General features: G+C 31.6%; 1 protein-coding gene across 1 annotated transcript in view; it reads right to left on the bottom strand.

The window, feature by feature from the left end:
- Nucleotides 1–11,705, bottom strand: part of eIF3m (eukaryotic translation initiation factor 3 subunit m) — a 35,600-nt gene extending 23,895 nt beyond the window's left edge. The window contains exons 1-3 of the mRNA XM_035372029.2: nucleotides 11,538–11,705; nucleotides 10,337–10,472; nucleotides 4,395–4,533 (exon numbers count right to left, since the gene is read on the bottom strand). Coding sequence (XP_035227920.1) covers nucleotides 4,395–4,533; nucleotides 10,337–10,472; nucleotides 11,538–11,579 — 317 coding nt within the window. The 5' untranslated portion in view covers nucleotides 11,580–11,705. The remainder of the gene's footprint in view (nucleotides 1–4,394; nucleotides 4,534–10,336; nucleotides 10,473–11,537) is intronic.
- Between the last annotated feature and the right edge of the window lie 899 nt (nucleotides 11,706–12,604).

Raw genomic sequence — 12,604 nt, 5'->3', positions numbered from 1 at the left:
ACTAACAACTAATATATGAACTTAAAGTCAAGTCTGAAATTTACCAGCTACAACAAGTAACACATTATTACATACTTTGTAAAACAAAACACATGTTACCTACATGCATAAAAATATGCTACTTACATAATAAAATACAATAAAAATAAAAGAAATAAAATAGCAGAATATCATAAACACCCTAGTTTTTCTTAAAACAGACAGAGAAAGTTTTAAACGCAATCAATATATAAATTCGTTTCAAATACGTATATTACAAATACGTATATTATGAAATTTGACAATTTCAATTTAATCAAAATCTCAATAACAACCTTGTATTTAGCATGCATATATTAAAACACTCAATTGATTTCGAGGCCAGCTACAGATCCCTCCTCATCAGGAGAACGAATTACTAGAAAGGGGAAAAAGGAAGAAAAATAAAGCATTGGCAAAGGAATCTCGGAAACACGCGGTCATCAGCACTGCACGTGGTCGTAACCAGATTTTTAATCAGAGTTACACTGGCTGCCTACTTTTACTGAGCCAGGCTATCTGATAAAACATATAACACATAGATTATAAAACGCAAAAAAATCGGAGAAGTAAAAAAATAGGGAGCAAGGGGAAACTGCACCTTCATGCACCCAGTCTGAACCTCGAATTTTAATTTAGTCACTGTATTTTTACATAGATCCTTTAGAGTATTAAATTTAGCAATATCTGGGATAAATCTTAGATTAATATTTTTCATAGAAGGGCATCTAAATAACATTACTCATGCCACAAGGACAGGCACAATTTTTAATTAAAAACTTATTATAATAAAATGGGAAATGTCCATGATTAGTTAAAGCTTGATTAAGATACTGGTCACTTAGGCATCTTCTCTCACTTATAGTTACCATTAAATTATATGTGAATTTTCCTTTAGAATCTGGGTCGTTCCACTTTGCTTGCCAAAGAGTCAAGCTTTTTCTTCTCAACAAGGATTTCAAACTGTCAAAGGAAGTCTTTATTTCAAAATCAATAATTTGATTTTCAGTGGCAGCCTTTGCCAATCTGCTAACTCGTTACCAACAGTTCCAATATGACTTTTCGTCCAAAAGAGTTTAATATGTCTGAAAGGACTAAGAAAAATGAGCATATCATTTATTTGTTTAATTAAATCGTTACTTAGACAAACATCAGTAATTGAAACAATTGCGCTTTTGCAATTGCTATAGATTTCTACAGGATCTAGCATAGAATTATAAATAAGCCAATACAAGGCCTCTCACACAGCCACTAACTCTGTGTGATAGACAGAGGCATTGTCAGAAAGTCTATTTCTCGTGTGAGAATGCACAAAAGGCTGCCCCCACATAACCATTTAATTTAGATCTACCTGTAAAAACAGCGTAACATTAGAGAAGCCTTTATGCCAAATCAACTGTTTTAATAAAGCTGGATGAATGTCTAATCCTTTCTAAAAGTCAAGATCTCTAGCTGAGAAGACCTCATTGAAGCAATCTACTGTTTTATTACCAACTTTAAATTTAAAGATAGCATATTCTTTTTCTGCTAAAATATCAATTGGAAGACATCCAACTAAAATTTGAAGAGCTACTGTAGAAGCAGTTCTAAAACACTTAGTAATCCCCAATAAAGCGATTCTTTGAATTTGCAAAATTTTGTTACGCATTCGGACCGATCCAGTCCACTATGCGACACATGCATACAAGATCTTTCTCTCTGTAGCTCTTTTATATAAACTCTTAAGAACTTTGTATGGGTTTTCTTAATTTGCATAACAAATTTATTTTAAGTTTTCCTGTTCTCAACTTCTCAAACTTCCCCTCACATTCTCTCGCCAGGATGTAAATTTAAAGTTAAGTGAAGTGCTATTTAAACGTGCGATTATCTCAGTTTATTCAGAGTGTGTTTCGCTAGCCTAGCACACGTTTCATTGTTATTTCATGGTCACTCGAGTAAGCCATTTGGCCTTATCAGTTTAATATCACGCCGGTTAAGATTTCTGTGAGTCCATCTCTTAGGAGTAATTTTGAAGTGCGCTCTTGCACTCATTTATTTTTCAGATTTGATTGTATTCTCATCTACGTTTAAGTTATCGCCACAAGTGAACGGTGTTTTTGTAATGCACGAAGCCCATGCTGTCTGTTATTTTAGTTTGAGTTAATAAAAGGTTATTTTGCACCCTTCTTCTGTGCTGGTATTTATTCCACGCCTGTGTGAGAATTCGCCAGGTTCATTGTAGGATCTAAGTCAGTATATGTGAAAAAGTAGAGAAAGATCTTACAACTTTGGAGATTCATTTTACTAAATATATTAAGAATATGAGTGCATTCGATCTTTATTTGATCTAGGTGAGGTATAAAAGTGAGCTTTTCATCGAACGTAATGTCCAAATATTTGATTGTCTTGATATCTAATTGGTTGTCCATACATTCTGCACCTAAGATGTATTGATCTAGTATTAGTTTTGGCATGACCCAAAAGAAAGCTCTTCTTTGGATCAAATTTAAGTTTAACATGGAAAGACCACTTCTCCAATTCTTGAGCGGCGAAACTTAAAAGCTTTATCAATAGTAGGACGACCACTTCCTGTGGCCAATAAAACAAAATAATCAGCATAAGCTTGTATACTAACATTTTGTGGTAAAGTTATATTAGCAATAATATTCCACAAAAAAAGACCAGATATTGAGCCTTGGAGGCAACCACTTTGGTAATTTCTGTGATGCCACTTATAAGGAAACCATCATATAAGGAAACTTTTCTTTCATTCAGAAAATCACATATCAATAAAGAGATGTTTCTTGGATATTTCATATCTTTTAATTCCTTTAATAAAATTGGCCACCAAACATTGTTGAAAGTGCTCTTTACATTTAAGGCTAAAATTGCAGTATGTTTGCTATTCCTTCTATTTTGATGGATGTCAGAAATTAAATTATCTATAGCCTGGGTAGTACCTTTACCCAGCATAAAACTAAATTGATTTTTATTTAAAATGTCATTTGGTAATAAAAAATATTGTAAATGTTGTGTCATGAGTTTATCCAGCACCTGTCTTCAGAAAAGCAGTAAACAAATGGGGCAAAAAGATAAAGAATCTTCTATATCCGTTCTTTCTTTGTAGAACAAAACTAAATCAGCCTCTTTCCAACATTCAGGAAATATTTCACTACGAAGACATTCATTCAGAGTACCCACAAAGAACTTTTTATTACATTCAAAGATTTCTAAAATAATTTCTATTATCAAGCCATTTTTACCAGGAGCTTTAACATTATTTAACTTTTTGAGAATAAATTCCACTTCATTCAAAGTAAAATCATGATCATTTACTGTCTCTGGCGGTATCCTACAATCTGATTTTATTTGATAATGAAATGACAGATCATCATAAGTAGTATCACAAGGAAAGTGATATTGTAGAAGGTAATTTACTGTCTTGTCTATATTCTTAGTACAAAATCCTTCTTGATATTTATTTCAAAGAGGCGATTTGTAAAGCTGTGTAGGATTCTCCACTGTGTAATTCTAAGTTAACATTGAAAGTGAAGAATCTTAAGAGCTGAACAGAACTCCGTCTTGGAGTTGTATAATAAAGCCAACACTTGGGCTTGAACTTAAGAGACTAAGAATCAGATCTTAACTAGAGAGATATAGCCGAAGCTATAAAAATTCTAACAGAATTTGCCCCGTAACGCTAATTGACTGCGAAGCTATCAAGGGCCTAAAGTACGGCCGAGCGTAATAATAGCTTACGAAAGAGTAGCCTAAAAAGGCGGACATGTGCAGCCAAAATATCTGGTATCTCTCTCACTAAGACAGAACTTCATGGTTAAATACCGCTCTTCCTCATTAGAATTCAGACGTGATTTTAAAACTACGTTCTGGACGGAAATGGTAAGTTGAAATTATGAATTGATAGGAGAGAAAGTTTAACTCAAAATTTAACTGTTAATAAAATTAACATAATCTTTACAGCTGGTTTATAGCAAAAATTTTATTGTAGCAAAAATACAAGAGTATACAAGACTCTCACGTGCATCTGCACCAATGGCAAATATGTGCTATGTAGTGCTGTACCATTCTTTGTAGATCATACTCTACTGCACAACATAACGATAATACACAAGACTGGCTTAACGTATTAAAAATATATGTCATTCTTATATAAATATTCTGGAAGACTCTCAGTTATTTAAAGACCTGCAATTCATGAAATGAGTCACATACTGCACAAAATTTGGGAGGATTTACTTTTTGAGTAGCAATAAAAAGAAATGTTTATGCATTTCACCTGCTTGAAAAGAATAAATTATACAATTAATTAAAGTCAGTTTACATAATTCACATAAGAAGTCTAGAACACATGTTACAATCCTTATAAACTAACTTACACTTTTAAGCAAACATTTCCCATTTTTGCATTAGGTGCTTTGGTTAACTTTCCACAAAAGGTATATATAAGGTGCTCACTCTGGAGAGGAGGAACCATGATCAGCAATGAAACAATGCTATTTAGTGTACATTCAGCATCTAAATTTAATTTAAACACATTAAATAACAATAGAATAAAGCATTAGTAACTACATGTTAAAGCAATTAATAAAATCAACACAGAAAGAATTTGGTGTTAAAATAGCAAGGTCTTTTCTGGAATACATAACATCTATTGTAATTACAATGAAAAAGTAAATAACTAACTATTAATTTTATTTAACGCTTCCAATATAAGCAATTACCTTTGAAATGGAGATATTTACAATTGAGACACTAAAAAAATTTTTCTAAAACACACTAACACACTGTAAATGGGAATTTTAAATTTAATAATTTTACTTTAATCTAAAAAGACAAAATTTATAAAAGAAGTCACTATAAAATTCAGAGGTTAAAATGCACATCCTTTTTGAAGACATTATGCAGGATGCAAATAAAACACATCTTATAATCTAAATATGGTAAGTTTTATTTTATAATGTTATGGATTAACAATTTGGAAATAGCCCAATGACGAAAAGTCCGCAATAGAATTTTTTCAATGAAAAGGCATCATTCATGATAGAAAATTACATTCGAACCACCACGATATGAAACTGTGTTTTAGCGGTAACTGAACAGCAAAATGATGGTGCAGGAAAGAAACCTGGTTTGGTTTGGTTTATTGAGATTACGGCAAAGCACACTAGGACTATCTGCCTAAGGGTAGGAGTGCGTTTGTGGAGGACTTTCCAAGGAAAACTGGCTTGTATACACGTTACACATGGGGAAAACCACGAAAACGGCCATGCAGCCAGCCCGTTTGCGGGATTCGAACCTCGGACCGAACTACCAGTGTTTAGCGACTTTACTGCTCAGCCCCTGGTGGGCCAGAAAAAAAAACCTGTAATGAGAAGAAAAAGATTAAGAAGTTAAAATTGTTCAAAGGATTGAAAATCCTTTTCCTCAGAGTAGTTATGTTTGTCTATTTATGATGTCAGGAGATGACATCTATTGAATTTTGTGAACTCCAAATGAAGATGCAATACAACTATACACTGGAACAGTTAATACATAAGGTGTGTGCCCGCATCTTTAATTGCTTGGCCTAAACTGAAAAAAATCGGCGGATGTGGAAAAAATTATTGAAGTAGACAAAAGCCTTCTCAGTAGAAGAAAGAATAATGTTGGACGTACTTTCCCTCCAGAATGGGTTTTCTGCGGATTGTGCAGAGAATCCAATGAATATTTCTTAATTGCTGCTCCAGACCGATTGGCAAAAACCTTATTGAACATCATAAAGGAAAATATTGTAGAAGGAAACATTATTTATGCTGACTGCTGGAATTCATATAAGTCAGATGAACAGTGAGATGCTGGCTTTGAGGATTTTACTGTCAATCACAACTACAATTTTGTAGACCCCCCAAAAAGTATATGTCATACACAAACAACAGAGTGGTTGTAGGGCAATGCTAAATGGCATAATAAACGCCATCAGGGCACTGCTTGACAACATTTTGATTCTTATGTGTCCAAATTTATGTACAGACGTTTGCAACAAAAAACTGAAATTTTTTCTGCAATGCTGGAGGATACCAAAAATTTTATGCCTCCCATTAAATTGCACTTATGTTTAGCCTTTTTTAATTAAAATAATAAAAAAATTATTATATGAAATTAACATGTCAGCAAATTAAATTAATAATCTTAGATAGTTAATTACAACTATGCTTTCTTTCAGTTATGTTTAGTTGCTAGTTTATAAATGATAACAATAAAATAATCTGAGATGGTTATTTACTATTATGCTTTCATTAAATTACATTCAGCCTTTTTTAATAATTATAATAATAATGTATTATATGAAATTAACCTTTTACGTAACTTGAAATAATAATCTTAGATAGTTATTTACTATTATGCTTCTTTTCTTGTGTTAGAGTTACCATAATTATTTTTGGCATCATCAGCATGAACATTAGTTTGGCAATTTTTTACAATCCCTATAACCGAATTGTACCAAGATATCTTATACAGTCAAAAGTCATTAATTCGGACACCCATAATCCGGACCTCAAAGCTACAAACTTTCTGCGCATGCATCGCATTGACGTATGCGCATAGGCGTTTAAGCATGCGCATATGCATGTGTGCATGCGCATAATACAAGTAAGCATGCGCGTTTAATGTATAACGGAAAGCTAAAATTATCTAATTATCTATTCCAGTTAATGTTGCAGATTGCATTGTTCCTTAACCTTCGAATTGGATCCGGCTTATTATTTTTTGCAGACTGTTAGAGCAATTTTATAAATGTAAGCTTGAACTTTCGATTATGTCAAATAGAATTTCCGATGCTGGAGCTCCCAAAGAATCTACAAAGCGAAAGTATGTTTCGATGTCCATCAAAGAAAAAGTGAAATTGCTGCAAAAAATGGATAAAGGCATATCCTTTGTTTCTCTAACCATTCCGAAATCTGTTTATCAACTTCACGCTGCTCTGCGGCAGAGGGGGGGGGGGGGGAACGCCGCGGCGTACAATGAATTGAAAGTTCATCTGTCAGCACTATCCTTATCTTCAGTGCAGATATTTTTATTTTATTTGGCTTATAATTCCTTACTAAATGTAGTATTTCATCTCGATGTACTCCGTCTTTAATATGGTTTAAATTAAATTCCTCGTCATTATAATTCACTTCCAATAGTGAAGAAAGTGACACAGAGGTTAATGAAAACGAAAAAATATCGATTGACAAATTAGTCGGTATTCTCGACAGAGCAATTATAGGACTTGAACAGTGGAACTTTGTAACTGAACAAGAAATTATGTCTGTTTATAGAATTAAAGAGAAAGTATTTTCACATAAAACGAAGCAACTTAAACAACTTACATTGTAAGAAATGTTTAATAAAGTAAACAAATAAATATTAAGCTTTCTGTTTTGAAAATTTTGATACCCTTTAGATCATAATTGTTTTTTATTTCATAAATTACGGTTTCATACTTTTAATTTTATAATTTCTGCATGCCATCTTACCAGATTTAAACTGATGATCTATACTCCGGAATCGAAGTCCCGATGAGTCCGGATTAACAACTTTTGACTGTACCACTTGCTATGCACTGCTAATGAATGTGCATTGTTTTTGTGTATTTAGACTATTAGACATTGTTGCATATGACAGAAGACGTTTTAGTTTTAAATAATTTACACATGCATCTCCATAATAATAATTGAATCACACAAAAGAAAAGTAACCAAAAAAGAAATACAAAAATAAACAAATATGAGTAATTCAGAGTGGGAAACGTTTTCAAAGAAATAGGTTCATCTTTACATTATGGTAACTTGGAGATTTTTTGGCAAAAATTTGGCGATCAACTCTCTTACAGCAACCCTCTATTTTTTTTTTCCCCGCCGCCATTTTGTCTTCACGAAGTAAAGACATGTTTCTTTTCTTTTTATCTACTGAACACTTCCAACAATCTACTAGCCGAATTACACTTATGCTAGAAATTTTATCTAACAAAACTGCTTAATCATGACAAATATTCACTGCAAAATTGGGAAAAAGTGCACAATACCATACTCCTTACGCGTTTTTCAAAATAACACATACACATAAACCATGTACACGTCAACTTATTTTTACTTAAAAAAAAATCCCAGAATTACACAAAAATGGCATTGTGCACACTCTTCACTATATCCATGTACACTGCTTTTTTCTCATAAATTAGAAAAATTTCACGAAAATACATGACAATTTTCTGAATCTTTAAACCCGGTAAAAAGAACATATATAAAATTACCTGATCGCGAAAAAGTATATACCCTTTCCAAATATGAACATTTCCACATATAAAATAAATAAAATATCCAAAAACTTTTACCTCTAAATCATCTATTATATTATAAACGTCACCAACGAATTCATACCGCAAGCATTACAAATACTTAGTGTCAAATATTTAAATTATTTCCATGCACGTTTACTTCAACTAAAACGTATACCAAATTCCTACAAACATAAAATTCACAAAATAACTATCATTTAATTAAAATATAATTAAATTCAAAAACACTAATTAAAATATAAATAAGCACATACATTAATAAAAATTAGCTTACAATCCTATTTACTTTAAACTAAATCATTGCTAATAACAATTTTCCCAATAATACTAAATTACTTTACTTCCACCTTACATTTAGAACAATGCATAAAAATAATATCCTCAAATAATTAAAAATACTAACTTACCTAATCTTCTTCAGAATCTTGATTACGTGTCCGATAAACTTTTCTTATTTCTGTTTCAGGATCTTTAAAATCATACTTATAGTTCACAGCAAAGTACCAGGTAAAATAAATAACTTAATAAAACATCTTTACTTCTATCTCGCACAACCTTAAAGAAACACTTATTACTACCCCTTTCAATCCCACTACATACCCATTTCGAATTCACTTTAGTTAGGGCCATGGGATCCAAAAATTAACGAACACTGTTTCACACAACACAGAATAAAGCCAAATACAAAATTTCCAGATTTTTTCCCGATTTTCCCCCTTTTCCGATTAAAGAACCGTAATTTGTCCATTAATATCACATGACATATCCCATGATCTCTCATTTCCCTCACACAAAATAATGCGTAATCGGAACTGAGTACTGCTCACATTATTACCAAAGTCCCAGGTAGTAACCTTTATCGCCTCCAAAATGTCGCCAAACTACCAGTTACCATATTCTAAAGATCAGCCAAAAATTCAGATACCAAAAAAATTATACATACTTTTTAATTTATTTATTCCTATAAAGTTAATTTGTGTTTTATGAATAAATGAATAGTTTTTTTTTATTTCTTTCTACCAATATATATTCATCACTCTAACCACAGGCATCATCAAGTATACTTAACACGTATTTGCTACAAGAACATTTGTAGTCAGCAATAAATAAAATAAATCAAGTGGACAAATACGAGTATAATCATTATGGGCATCAAGGACCAGAATGTTGCTTACCCAGTAAACACTGTATATTTGTGAAAAAATTATGACACTTTTAAACAGCAATGAGCACATGTTTCTGGACTAGTTCCACAGCATCAGTACCTACAGTTTTGTTGTCCGATGGCAAGAAAAAAGATAATAATGTAGCATGAAATTTCCCACTTTACTCATTTGTTTATTTTTTAGATACTGCACTAAAAGTGGTTGCTGTTTTAAAAATTTCTTTTTCCTGCCATTTAATCACATTTACATTTAAAAATTTAATGTTGCCATTAAGAAATGAATAACTAAAAGTGATAGACTGCACGGCACATGATTACCAGAAAATTTTAAAATACTTTTGAAGGCCATTAAAAGAATAAGAAAAGAAATGAAACAAAAATAAAAAAATACAAAAACTGTCAAATATTAAACATATCTATTACAAAAACTGTGAAAATACAAGAAGATAATAACTAAATATAACATTTTTATTTTGAATTTGGTCAAAAATAAACTGGTAATGAATAAAGATCACATTTTTCGGGAAACAAGGCAATACCGCTACAAAAGCTTACGTTTTTCAAAATATAAGATTTTAAGACAAATTAGCATAAATATCAACAACCTCCCCAAACTTTTTTAAAGCTTTAAATTTTAACAAAACATTAAATATTTATTTATAACATAAAACTACTAAATTTCTCATTTAAAATGTTTCACACATAACATAATTAGCTGCATCTAACATAAAATGACAAAGGTGATACAATTATCATAAGTAAAATATAATAACAACTTATATTTTTTAATGTATTCAGTATATGAAAGTCATATAAATATTAGATTAAATTACCTCCCTCACTAGCTTCATGCAAACATATATCACAGGCACTAATAACTTGTTCTAAATCTACCAAAAATCCCTCCTCTGAATTTTCTTCTGAAATATCAGCACCCAAACTCTTCAGATAACAGCGTAAGTCTTGATACTGGAATAAGAAAAGCAGGAGTTTTAAACTGTAAGTAATAAAAATTAATTTTGATCAATGCAAAAATCAAAATATTGATAAGACCATTCAAAATGTTTTTTAATTGTATCTATCAAGTCACATTTACTTTGTGACTACTGATTCTTATTTTAAGTAAATATTTTTAAGTTTGACATATTGCTCCATAGTTTAATACATTTATTTTCTTGAAAAATGTTGTCTTACAACACGTCAGGGAACTTTTTCCACATTTATCAGAAAGCAAAGATTTAAATTAAAAAATTATATTACTTTGCATTGTTTACATCTTCGCATAGAAGTATTGTTAAAAAATGGGACAGAGATGACATGTCCTCAGATTGAATTATTGATGATTTTATGGAGAGAGAATATGGAAGTGGCAGCAATTTTTCTTGTAAAATATTTCAAATGTTTTTAATATTTAAAATTTTTTCCTTAAATTTAATACATATTACAATTTTTGCTTTCCACAATACACTACCTTTTATAAGTTTTGCACTTTCCTTTTCTCCCAAAATGTAGACTAAGAAAAGACATTTCAAAATGGTTTTGTATGCATTTTGCATTAATATACATCCATTCTGAAATGTATTTATTTTCGAAGTGTGCTCGACAGGATTTTCAAACACAAAAGCTATTTAAATTTCTAACTGAAAACATAGTAATTAGCTCTCTTTACTGCAGAATGAACATTCAAAAGTTGTTAATATCTCAAAAAGAACGCATAATAATAGCTGAATAAATTTGCAATGTAAAACAAAAACAAAAAACAACAAAAAAAAAAAAAAAAAAAAAAAAAAAACCTAAATTTGAAACAACTAATTTATTTGCACTAATCGCTATAAAAAACGTGATCATCAAAAGAATATGGTTAAAATTATAAGGGCATTACAAGAAGATATAAAATTCGAAAACTCGGTTCCATAAAAATAAACATGTAATTTCTAATCTAAATCTAATATGAAACTGATCATATGAAATTCCATCACAATATGGCAAAAATAACAATTTTCATCTCATTTCCCATGTGAATTGAATACTGACCTGTTCTTCATCATTAGCATCGTTAAAAGTAGGAGCACTCATTCTAATTCGTCGATATTTTTCACCAAACTATTAAAAAATCTCTTTAAGTGGGACTTTTGCTTCAGGAGTCACGTTCACCCATCAACGGCATGAGCGAAAACTTACAATATTATTTGGTGGCAGAAGAAAGTGTTGCCAAATATCAATCTCCGAAAAATGACAGAATTTGTAATTAATATGAGTAGAAAATATAATGCAGTATTTATGGTTAATTTTCAAAAATAGGCCATATTTAAAATTAAATTTGCTGAAGTAGAAACTCCAGTGATGATGCAAAGTTTCAGTTATAGAATTAATCAGTGTTGTTTCATTTTTGGTTTAGACAAGCGGTCTGGCTGTTCAGACCAAAAGTTATCAATATTTCAAACAGATAAAATAAGAGTTTAAGTATTTTCTTCCCCATGAAATTCCATTTAAGCAGATTAAATCCGTGCAGCATAAAACGCTTATTAAAAACTAGAAAACCTGGCGGTCATACAAAATTACCGCTGTTATAGATATTATAAATTGTAATTAAAATGATTTCTGAAAAGGTGTCTGCTAATTCAAACTGAATTACCCAGGGCAAGCGGCAGGGATCAAGGCCAACTAGATATCTAGATCAACTAGTACCTTGCAGGGATGCCCCTTTGCTTGCTGCCCCACGGGGTTTCTCTCTTCTACTTGTGTTACGAAGAACACAGAAAATATATAAATCAAATATATTTAAAACAGTTCGTTCAGTTGCGGGCCTGCCTCTACCCGAGGCTGGGTGCATTATGAATAAAGACAAAAATTCTTAATAAGTCATTCTTTATTTCCATCAAAACAGTATCACTCTTCCGAGATCAGCTTTCGTTCCGTCTACAAGCAAAACATTCGAAACACTCAGCACGCAGGCTGACGTCACAAACAGCAGCGCCTCGCGCCGGTTATTACTTCAGTTCATTTCACAACATCCTCCCCCCCCCTTGAGACTCAGGTTGAGTCTCAAACTCATAACAAACATTATTTAAAAGATCAAGTCTTTTTGGAGCTTTTACAAG

This window comes from Stegodyphus dumicola, chromosome 8, assembly GCF_044657685.1.
Source record: "Stegodyphus dumicola isolate Sdum_Otavi_A_Nest chromosome 8, ASM4465768v1".
Lineage (NCBI taxonomy): Eukaryota > Metazoa > Arthropoda > Arachnida > Araneae > Eresidae > Stegodyphus > Stegodyphus dumicola.
The sequence above is the reverse complement of the archived record's forward strand: the minus strand, read 5'-3'. Positions and strand labels throughout refer to the sequence as shown.